Source organism: Castor canadensis, chromosome 17, assembly GCF_047511655.1.
Source record: "Castor canadensis chromosome 17, mCasCan1.hap1v2, whole genome shotgun sequence".
NCBI classification, from domain to species: Eukaryota; Metazoa; Chordata; class Mammalia; order Rodentia; family Castoridae; genus Castor; species Castor canadensis.
The window spans coordinates 442,349-455,875 of NC_133402.1; the positions used below are offsets into that span (position 1 = coordinate 442,349).

Sequence of the window (13,527 nt, forward strand, 5' to 3'; positions counted from 1 at the left end):
CTGTCTTTTATCACCTTCCCGGGATCCTGTGAGGAGGGCAGGCTCACCCAGGGCCAGCAGGTGGGGTCTCCCTAGTAGAGCTGTGCTGAGGGACCCCAGGCCACTGAGGTGACTGGGCACACACTCCTGCCCAAGATCAACCCCAGATGAGCTGCAGACAGCACCAAGCAGGTGCTCTCCAGAAAGAAGTGTCCAGGCAGGGCAGAGGCTGGGGCCAGTCCCTGCACCTAGGAAGGACCATCAAAGCAGATGGGACAGTGTATACATGCAGCTTTTACCTGATGTGTTTGGGGAGTCCTGTCTGAACCCATCAGTCACCAGATGGGGTGCAGATGGGGCTGAAGGTGGGGGGCAGTGCGGGAATGCACCTGCTGCTCCTGCCCTGTCTGTCTTGCTGTGTCCCCTCCAGGCCCTGGTCCAGACTGAGCTCCATCTCATATCACAGGTGATTCTGAGCCACTCAGCCAGTCTCTGGCCAACAGCCTGGGCCTCTTCCAGGAGCTTGAAGACCCCCCTGAGTGAGCGGGGGCTGAGGGTACGTGGCCAGGCCGGAGCACACAGTGGAAGAGGCCTGTCACAGGCCAGCCCATCGAATGTGAAAGCAATTAAAGCCACCAGCAGTGTTTGCTCCGGGCGGGCCTCGGGCAGCGGGGCAGCTGCCACAACACATCTCACCTCAGCGCCCACAGCTCCTGCCTGGCCCCTCTGCGGCTGCGCACCAGGATGGACTTTTTCTTCTGGGGTGGGGGCCAAGCCTGTACCCACTGTGCATCTGGCAGGAGCTGACTCCAGTCACCCCTGGGAGGCAGCCTGTGACCCCCATTCCTCACAAGGCTCCTTTCTTTAGTCCCTGGCCCTGTCCCACCTGGCACCCTCTTCTGTGGCCTCTGCAGCCTCCACCTCCAGGACCTTCTGGTGTCAAAGCCAGACAAGTGCAGAGCATGGGCTGGTGGAGTGGCTCCACGCATTCTGGGTAGAATGCGTACCCAGTAAGCAGGAGGCCCTGAGTTCAAACCCCAGTACACCCAAGTGTCTAAAGCAGGCCAGCACCTGCATGCCCCACCTCTGATTGGCCCCAGCCAACACCCTCCCCTCCCCTTGGACTCTAATATACAAGGGGTGGGCAAGAGGACATCCACGGAGAAGTTGGGGACCCTCACAGGCAAGCCCCTCAGACTGGCATTGGGCAGGAAGCTGGGGCTCCTCAAAGGGCTCAACGTAGGTCAGACTGGGGAGCCTAGAGGAAGCAGCTGGCCGTGTGTAGGCAGGGTGGGGAGGTGGCCAGGCTGGCTTGAGCAGTGGAGCACACCCGGGACCCAGCCCAACCTAAGCAGGAGGTCCCAAAGCCCAAGTGAATAGCAGACAGGTCTAGTCACTGAAGTAGGGAATGGACATGAGGAGGTGAAAGGGGCCCTGCCCTCTTGTCTGTGCCCAGTCCCCAGGACCTGTCCCAGCCTTCTAGAAGTAGCCCTTCCCCATGCCTCTTCATTGTTTCACCCCACAACGGTCATCACCTTATCCCCAGCTCTCCCTGAATACTGGCCCAGTTGGCCCTGTGCCGCCATAACCTCCTCTCCTGGGCCCTCACTGTTGGGGCTGCTACCGAAGTGTCCTTTCCGGGGCAGGCGGTGGCGTGTTCTCACTCGTGAGGCGTCCCTGTCAGAAGCACTTAGTGTACAAATTAGCCACAGCCTCCCTGACTCCCCACGCACAGCTCTGGGCGCCAGGCTGACAGGGCTGCAGCTCCCGGCCCTCTTCCACCTGCCCCGGGCACATGGCCGTCTGGTGTGGACCCCTGGTCACTGCCCCACATCGAAGCAGCAGGACTCAGTCCCTGCTCCAGCCAGGGCTCTTCTCAGGGTCCCTAATTTTTAACTGGATAGGGGTGCCCACAACGGGGGCTGCGGAGGGGGTGTGGGTCATTCAGTAAAATACTTGGGTTCAAAGCCAAGGCCCGGAACATGGATCTGTCCCAATACTGGCAAGTCCCAGTGTCGGGGGCAGTGGAGGCCTGGACATGGGGCCAGCTCACAGCCCCCCTCTGCCCCACCCGCCAGCCAGCCTGCCACTCAGGCGGGAAAAATCATCTGTGACAGGCCCAGGAAGGCCGGCCCCCTGGGCCGCAGAGCAACGCACACGGTTTCTCTCCCCAACATATGGCTGCTGTCGGCCCCAGGCACTGCTCAACCAGTGCCAGGCTTGGAAACCGGGTGGGGGCTCAGGCAGCTTGAGCCCCTTGTCCCACCCTCCTGGCTGGCTGCTCCTTCTGAATTGAGAGGCTCCTTGCCCAGCTCGAATGTTCCCATGACGGGATGCTCACCCCACTGTTGCACCTGCCTCTCAGCCCTTCGTGCATCCCAACTGCCCAGCATCTAGAGGGGCAGCCCCACACCCACCCCCGGCTGACCGGCAACCCAGCATGTCCAGAAAGGAACCATTCATGCAGACCCCAGGAGGATTCCCCAGTGTCATGGGCCACACTCTTGTCCAGCCTTTCTGAATCTGGGCTCTCCCTGTCCATTTAGTCACTCAGCCCCATCACTCCCATCATATCCCTCCTGTGTACCTGCTGTGGCTCCATGGTGCCATCAGGCACCTCAGGCATTACTCAGTCCCCTTCAGCCTAGCCCAAGCCTGTCCTCCCCCAGCCTGGGGTCCCTGAGGCCACCTCAAATGAACAAAGGGGCGAAGCCCCAAGGATGCTCTCTGCTTTCTGGCCAGGGACCTCACATTCACTCTGGTGGCTGCTATATGTCCTGTATTCATCAGTGAGGCGCAAGCATGAGCCGTGGCCAAGCATCCTGCATGGTGCTCACCACCCTAGGACACCAGAGTTGCCGCCACTGTAGTGTCAATCCTGCCATGGGTTCCAGCCCAACCTGTCCCTCTGCCCATTGGGGGGTGCAGGCCAGCCCAGCCCACACCTGTCCTGGCTACAACACTGAGGGAATGAGACAGTGTGGAGCTCTGGCTCTTATTCCAGCCTGCATGCCCCTAGCACATGCAGTCCCAACACTAATGGAGGTGACAGGTGGGGGTCTGTGAGCACATCCAGCAGTGAAGGTTAATGGCTGAAACAAGACTCTAGCTGGGGGCAGAGGCAGGGCCAGCACCAGGAAAAGACATCAGGTCCCTATCTGGGACCCCACTAGAGCAGGGACAGCTTGAGACTGGGGTTTTCTCCATATCTTCTGAGGAGAGGGGTTACAGCCTAGGGAGTATGGGCTGGGGTCTCGCAGGGTGTCAGAGGATCAAACCCCAAAGCTGTGGGGGAGCTCCCATCACTGATCAGGAGGCAGGGGCCACTGGCTGGAACCCAAGGCTGCCCTGGGGGTTAGGGGATTAGGTCCCAGCATCAGTCATGTCCAGAGGAAGGAAAAGGAGGGACCCCTGTGAGGGAATGGATATTCCTGGGAGCCCCTTAGGCAGAGGGCAGGGGACTATCATCTATACAACTTGTTCAGACCCCCACAAGCAAGCCCAGAAACTTGTCCAACTTGTGTTCCTTGGGTCCCTCTTCGGTGCTGCCCTTCTCTTCCTGTCACCCAAACTTTTGCAAAGGCCCATCAAGGGTTGGGCTCCATTGCTGTGTGAGCAGATCTCCCCAGTTCCCTCCTCCTCTCTGTGCGTCCACAGAGCTGTCCTCTGGCTGCAGACCCCATGACTAAAACGCCACATCACATATCTCTAGGTGCTTTCTCCTAAGTACAGCCTCCTTACTCACCTGAGCTGCATTGGTGAGCTGCACGCTGAGACCAGGGCTCCCCCGCCACCAGGGCTTCTCTGAACAATAGCCACAGCCTCCACCCTGCCCATCCCCTGTGCTATCAGACATGGGCTCTCCAGGTCCTTAGGAAAGAACTGGAGGGCATATAGTTGTCCCTGAGATTCAGGGGCCAAGGCCTAGGGTCCACACTCCTACTAGCTCAGGGTGACCTGGGCCCCCTGGCCTCTCAGGTCAGAACCCCAACTCTCCACCAGGCTTCCAGTGTGATGGCTCCCCAAGATGTCTCCTTGCCCCGGGGCTGCCTGCATGGTCAACTGGTCAGCTGGGCCAGGCCAGGCAAGCAGAGAGGAGGCTGCATATGTTGTGTGACCACAGCATCCCTCCCACCCATGGCCCCACCCATGGAAGTCTCTCGGATGGAAGTGGGTTGCTGTGTCACGAAGGCAGCATAGGGGCAGGAGGGAGCTAGAACCGTGGGGTCCCGCTCAGCACGCCAGGGGCCCCTGAGCTCATACACACACACAAAGACAGGGAAACCAAGCCAGGGCGCACAGGGCCAAAAAGGTACTGGGCTCTGCAGTGCGCCCCCTGGCTGAGGCATCAGAGGGGCGACACCCAGAGCGATTCGAGGGTCCTCCTTTCTTTAGGCCTCCCTGCTCCTACATGAGCTGGGGGAGACCCCGGGAGCCTGGAGCTGAGCCTGCAGGAGGCCCTGGGTCCCCAGGATCTCTGTGCCTCCACAGAGTCTGACTGGCTGCAGAGCCCATGCCTGAAGTACTATATCTCTGGGTTAAGGTATCTTCCCTAACCACAGGCAGACTCTGGACAAACCTCTGACTCTGTCCCAGACATGTCTGTGCCCACCTCTCAGATGGAACTAACTGGTCAGGTGAATTTCCACCAGGAAAGACCTGACCGAGAGGCGGAACCCAGAGAGTTCAGTTTGGGCGGCTCAAGAGCAGTTCTGGTCATGAGGATACTGAGAGGAGGGAGGTTCCCAGGTTCATGTTCTGCTGGGGGTTCCAAGCCCTTCCCTGTCCCCTCACCACCCCGGAGGTCTCCCAGGAGGGACAGCCAGCGGGCAGAGGCCCTTCAAAAAGCATGTACTGGCCCCGCAAGTCCTAGGCACCTCCCAGGGAGGGGGAGTGAGGACTGGGGGGTGGGTGTCTGTGCATGGTGATCAGTGGGCCAAGGCAGGGTTGCAGGAACCACAGATCCACTTCGTCTCCTGTTTGGAGCAAAGCAACCATACAGGCGCCTGCCCAGGGAGAGCTGGCAGGGACACTGCGGATCCACCTCCTGAGCTCTGGGCTCAGCCCCTCCCGGCTGGCTCTGGAGGCCCCTGTCCTGGGGCTGAGCCTCCAGGCCCTGGCTTGGGTGGGCAGGTGGTTGTCAGGGGCCAGAGCCCTGACGGAAGCGTGGTGACGCCCCCTCACGCCGCTGCGGGGACCCTGGAGACCTGGCCGTCTCTGCGCACCCCCGCGGCAGCCTGCAGGCGACGAGGGCGGGGACGGTGCCAGGCGCCCCTCACTCGCCGCGCACCTGCGCGCCACTCCGGGCTTGGGCAGCGCCGCAGCGTCTCCAGCCTCGCTCCCGTCAGGAGCGGTCCCGGCGCGTCGGGTGAGTGTGCGGGGCGGCGTGGGAGGAGGTGGGAGCCGGCCTGGACTGGGGCCGTCCCGCCTCCCCGCGCCCCAGCCCGGTCGGAGGTCGCTGCGCCCCGGAGCTCGCGCCGTGGCGCACGCGCGCGCTCCGCCACCAACTTCGGTGGGCGCCCGCGAGCCGGCGTCGGGGGACGCGGGCTGCGGCGGAGGCGGCTGCGGAGAGTCGCTGTCGCAAGGGGGCCGCTTCCAGCGCCCAGCCTCAGTTTCCCCTCGCGGCGTGGGCGGGCGCGGACGGGAAGTTCGCCCCTCCGCGCGGCCTGGCGCAGACTTGGCGGGCGCCGCAGGCTCGGCTCGGCAGACACGGTAAGGTGGGCAGGCGGGCGGCGCGTTCCGCGAAGTTGGGGCGCCGGGTGGGTTTGGCGTGGGGAGCCAAGGGCGGCCGGCACCTCCTCCCACTGCCAACGTCCGGGCTCAGCGAGGGACCTTGTGGGCGCTGCCCGCAGCAGGGAGGCGAAGGAAGGGTGTTGGGGTCCCAGCCGGCCCACATCAGCTCCAGGCGTGTCTGGCCCGTGTGGAGTGCTCCCCGAGTCCCAAGGGTGCCAACGGGATGGATAGGCTGTGATCTGCCAGTGGCCACGCAGCTGCCGGGGCACCAAGTGTGCCCTTCGGTCACCGGTTCTGCCATAGCCAAGAATGCAGCCAAGGTGTCCAGAGCAGGTACCTGGCCACAGGTTGGGATGCGTGGGAATGCGTGTGCTTTTGTGTGTGCGCCTAGCTGGTATGGGGGTGTCTTTGGCTGTCTGTGCACTGTGCTGGGTGGGTGCCGGGCATCCTCTGGGTCCTCCTGGGGTCAGAGCTACTGAGATGGCTTTCAAAGAAGAACCCCCCCCCCCACCCAACCAAACACACACCTCAGTGCCAGGTTTGAAGAGGAAGCACAGAAGGATACCCCTACCCTTTAGTCCAGGGACTCAGAAGGAGCCCCCAGTCCGGCTGGGAGGTGGGGTGTGCAGGCAGCACCAGTTGGCACAGCTGTGTGGCTCCCAGGGCTGGGTGATCGATGGCCCCGGCACAGCCGCCTCTGTCGCTTGAGCGCGCATGCCTATCTGTCATCACATCTTGTGGTGGTGGTGGGGGGGACGAGGGCAGGGAGAAGGGGCTGCCTCTGCACCCACCAAGTTCAGGCTGGATCTGCAGCCCCTCAGGGAGCCCCAGGCCCTGTCCTGGGCCAGCTCCCTCCTCCCAACCTTGGAATCCTTCTCAGTCTGGGCTTGTTCTGAGCTTGACCTGGCCATGCAGACCCCCCGTAGGGCACCAAGTCTTTGAGCAGGCAGCACTCTCCACCCCTTTGGCTGCCCCCATAACAGGGGTGCCCTGCCATGCCCAATCCGTGAAGTGCCCATGTGTCTTCATCTATGATGAGTCGGTGACTGTGAGTCCCAGCCATGTCTGCGTGTGTCCTTGGGTGTGGGTGTGTGGTGTGTGAGTGCACATATGTGTGCTGTAGGTGTGTCCACTCTGAGTAGGGGATAGGATGCGTGTGTGTGGTGTACAGGCCCCTCTGCACTTGGTGGCACACCCAGTTACCAGTTGGCCGAGCCATATAGAGATTGTTTCTCCAGGCAAAGGCTACTCAGGAGCCTTGTACGCTTGTGTGCACACACCCAAAGCTTGTGTGCACACGTACACCATGCAGCCTACACAGGCACCAGTGCTGGGGTGGTGGACAGCCCAGGTGGCAGCCCAGATGGAGTATGGAGTGGCTTCTGAGCCAGCGTGTGGGACATGGGGAGGAGAGGGGTCTTGGATGAGCATGGCCATTGCAGGCTTGCTTGGTTGCTGACCTGCCTGAAGCCACCCAGATGGAGCTGGGTTGAGCAGGTGGCTGAGCCACGGGGCCATGCTGTGACATCCACTCCCCCCAGCCTGGCCTGGGCCCATGTGAGGCTGAACCCCTCAGAGACCCCCCCTTGCCCACTTGACACTCCAGAGACTAGCAATTTCAGGCGACACGTACCACACACACACACACACACACACACACACACACACACACACACGCATCGTTAACAAGACACTTAGACCTGTGCCAGTTTGTTACCTCAGTGGCTTTGCCTAGGTCTCCGGCAGAGGCAGGCAGCTCAGTGAGGACAGGGGTCTCTGGAGGGGTGTGAGACCAGGAGGGGCTCTGGTGTCACTCAGCTGCATTTGCCTGGCCCTAGGGGTGGGGACTCGTGTAGAGTCACCCCATTAAAAAACAACTCTAAAACTTGATTTCAGATACAGGATGAACAATTTCTTGGTGTGATTTCCACCTTGGTGTGATTTCTGCCTAGGATATACTTACACTAGAAACTTAGTTGATGTCTGGGACAGATGGGACTAGATGCCCTGCATTTTCATTTGCAAATCTGGGGCTTGGGGAGGAATGAAGGGACTGCAGTGTGAAGGACAATGGGAGGGAGGTGAGGCTAGCAGGGGTGCCCTGGGGTCTTGCCCCAGGGGCTGGGGAACACCAATACAGGGGGGTGGGGAGCAGAAGGGACCCAATACTGACCATGGTCCCCCTGTCTGCAGGTGGCCATGGTGTCTGGGCCTGCCCACTAGCAGGTTACCATGTCTCGAGAGGCAGGCTCGTGCCGTGTAGGCCCTGGGGCAAGGGCACGGTCACGGAAGCCTAAGAAACCACACTACATCCCGCGGCCCTGGGGCAAACCCTACAACTACAAGTGTTTCCAGTGCCCCTTCACATGCCTGGAGAAGTCACATCTCTACAACCACATGAAGTACAGCCTGTGCAAAGACTCCCTCTCACTGCTGCTCGACTCCCCTGACTGGGCGTGCCGACGTGCACCCCCTTCACCCAGGCCCCGGGCACCCACACCAGACCACCCCGGAGGTCTCTCGGACCCAGGCAGTCAATCCACCATGTCCAGTCTCGTGGTCACTGACAGCCTCTCCCGGCGCCATTGTAGTGGGGGTCCCAAGCCTGGAGCTGAGGGGTCGCCAGGTCCATTGCCCCCTCTGGCTAGGGCTGTCCGGAAGGGTCCAGGCCCTGGTGGACTCCTGGCAGAGTCATGGAAGCCAGGGCTGGGTGGTGGTCTGAGGAACACAGCCATGGGGGTCATAGGAAGTGTGGCTTCAGCAGGTCCTGAGAGCAGTGTTCCCTGCTACCCACCACCTGCCCCGGGTGAGTTCCCTGAGGCCCAGAGTCTCCACCTATCATTGCTGGGCGTCAACTACCCCCTCAGCCCTGGCCTCTTCTCTTACCTAGGGCCCTCACTGGCCGCTGCTGCCCACGTGCCCTTCTTAGCCTCAGCCAGCCACCTGCTGCCCCCTGCTTCAGCCTTCTCAGGTCCACAGACCCCTGAGCGCCCTGCCCTTGCCCCCCGCCTGTTCTACCCACTACTGTTGGAGCACAGCCTGGGGCTTCCAGGTCGGGCTGCCCCTGCCAAGCCCTCTGCACCCCCTAAGGGGCCCCCTGGAACTCTGGCTCCTGGGCTGCTGAAGGTACCTGTCCAGGGGCTGGAGGGGCCCTGGTCCTATGGCATGTCCAGAGATCCAGGACAGGAGGGAGAGCAGGAACAAGCTGCTCAGAGCCATCCCCAGAGGAGGCTGGCTCTGGGGAGCAGACCAGAACTACGGAAGGCCTCTTCCAGCCTGGCAAAATTTGGTTCCCAGAGCAGGTGAGTGTCATGAGTTACAAGTTCTGGGGTAAAAGGGTTATGGGAGGTCTGGGAAAAAGGCTGGGCTCTGTCCTGATATCACTGGTTGGGAGTATGGGCTCCAGGCCATAGAGGGAACTGACACCAAACAGCATCTTGTCTGTCCTTAGGGACTCCAGCTGTAGGCTGGGGCCTTGTTCCCTTTGTTCCTGGGACATGGGTGACACACTGGGCAGAAGTCACAGGGGCTGGGGGTACTGCATTGGGCAGTGCAGCTTCCTGACTGGCTCCTACTCCACCCACCCCCACCCCAGCCTGCTGACTGGCTCATCCCTGATGCTCTGGCCTGAGGACGAGGAGCCAGGTGACCCTGAGGCCCCAGGCTCTGAGGTCCCCCTTCCTCAGCAGCCACAAGGCCCAATGCTGGGAAGCCCCAGGCCTGTGGGCGAGGACCTGACCCAGGTCCTCGGTGACTACGCCAGGGTGGAGCAGTGCCTGGGGCAGTTGGCACCAGCTGGGGGCCTGGCCCCCCGACCTCTGCGGGAGCAGCTGGGGAAGATTCGCCAGGAGCTGCTCACCATCCACCAGGCTCTGGAGCGGGCAGCACAGCCGTCAGACACACCCCTTGACCTCTCTGTGAAGCGGGTCCCAGCCAAGGGAACCGAGGCACCTCCAGGGTCTTGGGGGCCTGATTCAGGCCCCATGCTGGCCAGGGGGACCCCCGAGCCTCCCAGTGTGCTGAGTTCTGCAGTTCTTGAGCCCTTTTCGGGCCATACCACCAAGTGCGAGGCTGACTCCAGCGTGCCACCACCTGGCCTCTCCCTCCAGGTCCCCGAGGACCCTGTCATTCCTGGCAGTGGCTGGAGTACCCGTCTTGGGACTGGGGGCTCTCAGACCCCTAAGGATGCCCCCGGCCTGAAGAGTCCCCCAGGTGCTGAGGTCTGTCCACAGCCCCCTTAGGATGCTGGCTCTGCTCCCTGACCCGGGCTCCACCGCCTGGGGACTGTCCAGCCTCAGTGTGCATGTGGATGGACCCCTCCCACCCCAGCCCGTGGCAGAGGCTTGTTTCTGGGGTCATGTGGGAATAGTGAAGTCACAGTTATTTATTGGTCACTGTTGTGGACATTAAAATAGAAGCCACCTTCGAACACCCTGCTTAAGCCTCCTTTCTTTGCTTTCCTGGTATGAGCACCTGGAAGCCCCACAAGGAAATGCCCCAGACCTCTCTACTGGGCTTGCACCTTTGACTCCAATGCCTTTGCAGTGGACTCATCCCTCCCGAGGGGTTGGGCCCTGGAGGTCGGCAAGGGGCACTCCAGCAGAGGACCTATGGAGATGTGGTAGGGAAGAAGATGTGTAGCCTGGGTTTGCTCAGGACAGCCCCGTCTGTGTTTCAGGGCACTGAGGGTAGGCAGGGACCCTGAGCATCCTCCCTCCCAAATCCAACCAGGCAGCCCTAATGCCAGCATTGCCTGTGGTTGCTGATGCCTCTTGAGTTCTGTGGCTCAGGGCTGCTCACCCTGCATGGCCTCTCCTGGGTCTCCGCCAGCCCCTGAAGCCACGATAGGCATCAGTGGCCTTCACAGCTCGCTGCCTTCTTCCCAGTACAGCCCGGCTTGGCCTTCCACAGGAGCAGGGTGAGGGGCAGGCATGGAGGGTCACTGGGGCCCCAAGCCACAGCTAATCACTTCTTTCTCTGGGGAGCTGGGCCACACCCTCCATGCCCACCCAGGAATGCCCCTGCACGCAAGTTGATTTCAGAGGAGGCGCTGTTCCCACTGGGGCTGGGCCAGCCGGGCTGGGGCCAGTCTGAACAGGACCTTCAGCTGCTCCATTAATTGCCCAGCCTGGTGATAGCATCAGCCACCCCACCGTGAGGCGTTATGGGTGGTGTCCAGAGCTGGGGCCAGCTGGGCACCCTTCACCTGGAGGCTTCCTGGGGGGGCTGGGGGATGTGGGCAGAGTGAGGAGTTGCCTTAGGGGCCCTAAGTCCTGAATCTGAAACAAACCTGTCCTCCTCAGTGTCTCCAAGTGTCTGTTGCACTCCGACTTCTCATGCTGGGGACCAACCTGCCCTCCTGGTGTGGGTGGCAGGAGGGTGACCCAGCCAGCAGGTCATCTTTCCCAAGGTTTTGACCCAAAGGTGCCGCCTGGAGCTGCCTCTGGTTGTGAGGAGCCCAGAAGCCCTCCTTTAAAGGTCAAGTTTGGGCTGATAGGCATCTGGCCAAGCAGGGGCCGCAGGAAGAAGGTTCAGGGAGAGGGCGAGGCCTGTGCAAAGGTCCAGCAGAAAGGAGCAGTAATGGGGTCCTGGGAGACTCCATTTATATTCCAGAGCTGCCTAGGCCCAGACTATCCCTCCCCCGGCCCTTGCCTGACTTGTCCCTGCAGGGAACCTGCCTGGTGGCTTCTCCCCACTCAGGTCTATCTCCACAACAGAGGCCTGAGCAGGAGCAAGAACAGGAGCTCAGTTCCAGGTAGGGGATCCTAGGCCTCTCTGGATGGGGGCAAGCAGAGAACCCTGGGAGAGGACTTGCCTCACCCATCAGGGTCTGAGGTCTCCTTCACCTGGGTTGCCAGAGGAGCTGTGTGGGGATGACTGGTATGAGCTTGTCACCCCCAAGAGGGAGAGGTCCTGTGAACAGGTGAGTTTAAGAAATGCCGCTTATCTGTCACCCCTCACCCCTTCCCCAGGACACTGGGATACCTGTGAACTCATTTGGGGTCTAGAGCAAAACCTTCAAACTTTGACCATTACGGCTAGGTTGGGTGGCTCAGACTCCTGTGCTAGGCATCTTGACATCTAAGGGGCTGCTGGGCTTGGGGACCAGGTGGACATTCAGGACCTGGAAGAACTGAGCTCAACCCCTAACCTCTGTGCCTCAGGCCCTTCATGTTGTGGGATGAAGGACGATTCATAGCCCACCAAGAATGGGGCCAGGACCACTCAGCCCACCTATACACACTGTGTCCATGTTGTCCTGCAGCTGCAGAGAAGCTCAGACTGTGACACTGCCTGCCCACCTGCCCTGGCCTCCCATCCCTCACTCCTTGACCTCCTAGACCTCTCCTACTGGTGACTGTCCCCAGGGCTTGAATCTCACCATGGACCTGCCTAGAGACTCCATTCATTCCTGGCAGCCCAGCTGCTTGGGGGCATCCTGGTGCCTGCAGGGGCTGCAGGGGAACCCCAAGGTCTGCACTGTTCCCCTGATGGCCTGCTTTTCCTGATGGCTGGGGCTGTGCCCTGTGTCCATGTGCTGGACCTGTAGGGACGTTCCATTTGCCACCTGCCCTGGCACATGCCTGGAACCGGTGCTTTTGTTCCAGAGGATCTGGCTGTGACAGCTTCTGGGCTTGTAGTGGTCAGCGACCTTGTCCATGGGGCTGTCCATGCTCTCTAGTACACTACCCGGGACCCCCAGGGCTGCTGGGTGACGGTGGACACATTTTTGTCCCCCTGAGGGCTGGCTGTGGATGCCCTTGGGTGCTTCCTGGTGACAGACTGTGTGCTCGGGGCTGTACACAGCTTCACATGGGACGCTACCTTGGAACCCTTGGCCCCAGCCTCAATGCTGGGTCTGGAGGGCCCTTGCTGGGTTGGCCGAGGGCCTGATGGGGGCCTTGCTGTAAGTGAAGAGTTTGGCAGTGCCCGCCAGCCCCTGGGCTCCCTTGGGACCCTGACAGGATGCACTTTTCGCTGCCCAGCAGGTGTGTGCTCTGACTCAGATGGCAGTGTTATTGTGGCCAATGAACATAGGCCCCAGGTGACCCTGTTTCCCCAGATTAGGCCGCCCATCTGCCTACTGTTCAAGGGGCTGGAGCATCTCTTGGGTGTAGCCTGTACACCCCAGGGCCGGCTTGTGGTGGCAGACGCTGGGGATGACTGCATCAAGGTGTACCAGCCTCCAAAAGAGAGCAGTCCCTTGCCATGCTTGGCCAATCCCTGTGCCTTTGAACCACTGTGAAAGGTTGGGCTCCTCAACGGTTTCTGGCCCTGTTTCCTTAGTCTCTACAATGCCTGGCCCTGTATGGCCTTGTGTCTTCCTCTTGGCGAGTGCTCCCATCTCCTTGGCAGCCATGGATTAGCTGCCTTCTGAGCCTTCCCTGAGCCTGCAAAACTGGGCCCTCTCCATGTCCCTGTTCAGGGGGCCCCTGCACTTGCCCCCCAGGTGTACTCAGGCTCTGGCTCTGCTGGCTTAGGTACCAGGAAGCCTGGGCTTTGGGATAAACAGATGAAGCCTAGAGATCTTTGGTGTGGCAGCCTACTGGCTGTCCCAGCCCCTGCCACTTAATCAGAGGCAGGCAGACAGGGAGGGTGTGGCCTGCTTGGGCTGGGCTAAACTGGGTGGCTTAGGGCAGAGGTGTTGTTCTTAGCGCCTCCCAGCCTCAGACGCACCTACAGGCCTGACACCCACAGTCCTGAGCCTCTGACAGCTTTTCTGGGCCCAGTAGAGGTAAGGGTAGGTAGGCAGAATGGAGGTGTACCCCTCGGGGCTCATGGCCAGGTTTAGAGTCTTAATGCCCTCTTTCATGT

The 13,527-nt window shown here is 61.0% G+C and overlaps 2 protein-coding genes across 2 annotated transcripts; both read left to right on the forward strand.

The window, feature by feature from the left end:
• The first annotated feature begins 5,672 nt into the window (after window positions 1-5,672).
• Window positions 5,673-10,140, forward strand: Prr35 (proline rich 35). The gene is made up of 3 exons (XM_020177250.2): window positions 5,673-6,045; window positions 7,906-9,014; window positions 9,308-10,140. Exons 2-3 carry the CDS (start codon window positions 7,945-7,947, stop codon window positions 9,951-9,953), a joined length of 1,716 nt encoding a protein of 571 aa, XP_020032839.2. The 5' UTR covers window positions 5,673-6,045; window positions 7,906-7,944; the 3' UTR covers window positions 9,954-10,140.
• Window positions 10,141-12,547: 2,407 nt separating this feature from the next.
• Window positions 12,548-12,958, forward strand: Nhlrc4 (NHL repeat containing 4). Its single transcript, XM_020177241.1, has one exon. It carries the CDS (start codon window positions 12,563-12,565, stop codon window positions 12,956-12,958), a length of 396 nt encoding a protein of 131 aa, XP_020032830.1. The 5' UTR covers window positions 12,548-12,562.
• Window positions 12,959-13,527: the final 569 nt, after the last annotated feature.

Excerpts from the sequence above, each read along its gene's own strand:
- Prr35 (XM_020177250.2), top strand. The coding sequence starts at position 7,945 with ATGTCTCGAGAGGCAGGCTCGTGCCGTGTAGGCCCTGGGGCAAGGGCA. Across the intron at positions 9,015-9,307 it reads AAATTTGGTTCCCAGAGCAG|CCTGCTGACTGGCTCATCCC; the intron begins GTGAGTGTCATG and ends CCCCCACCCCAG.
- Nhlrc4 (XM_020177241.1), top strand. The coding sequence starts at position 12,563 with ATGCTGGGTCTGGAGGGCCCTTGCTGGGTTGGCCGAGGGCCTGATGGG.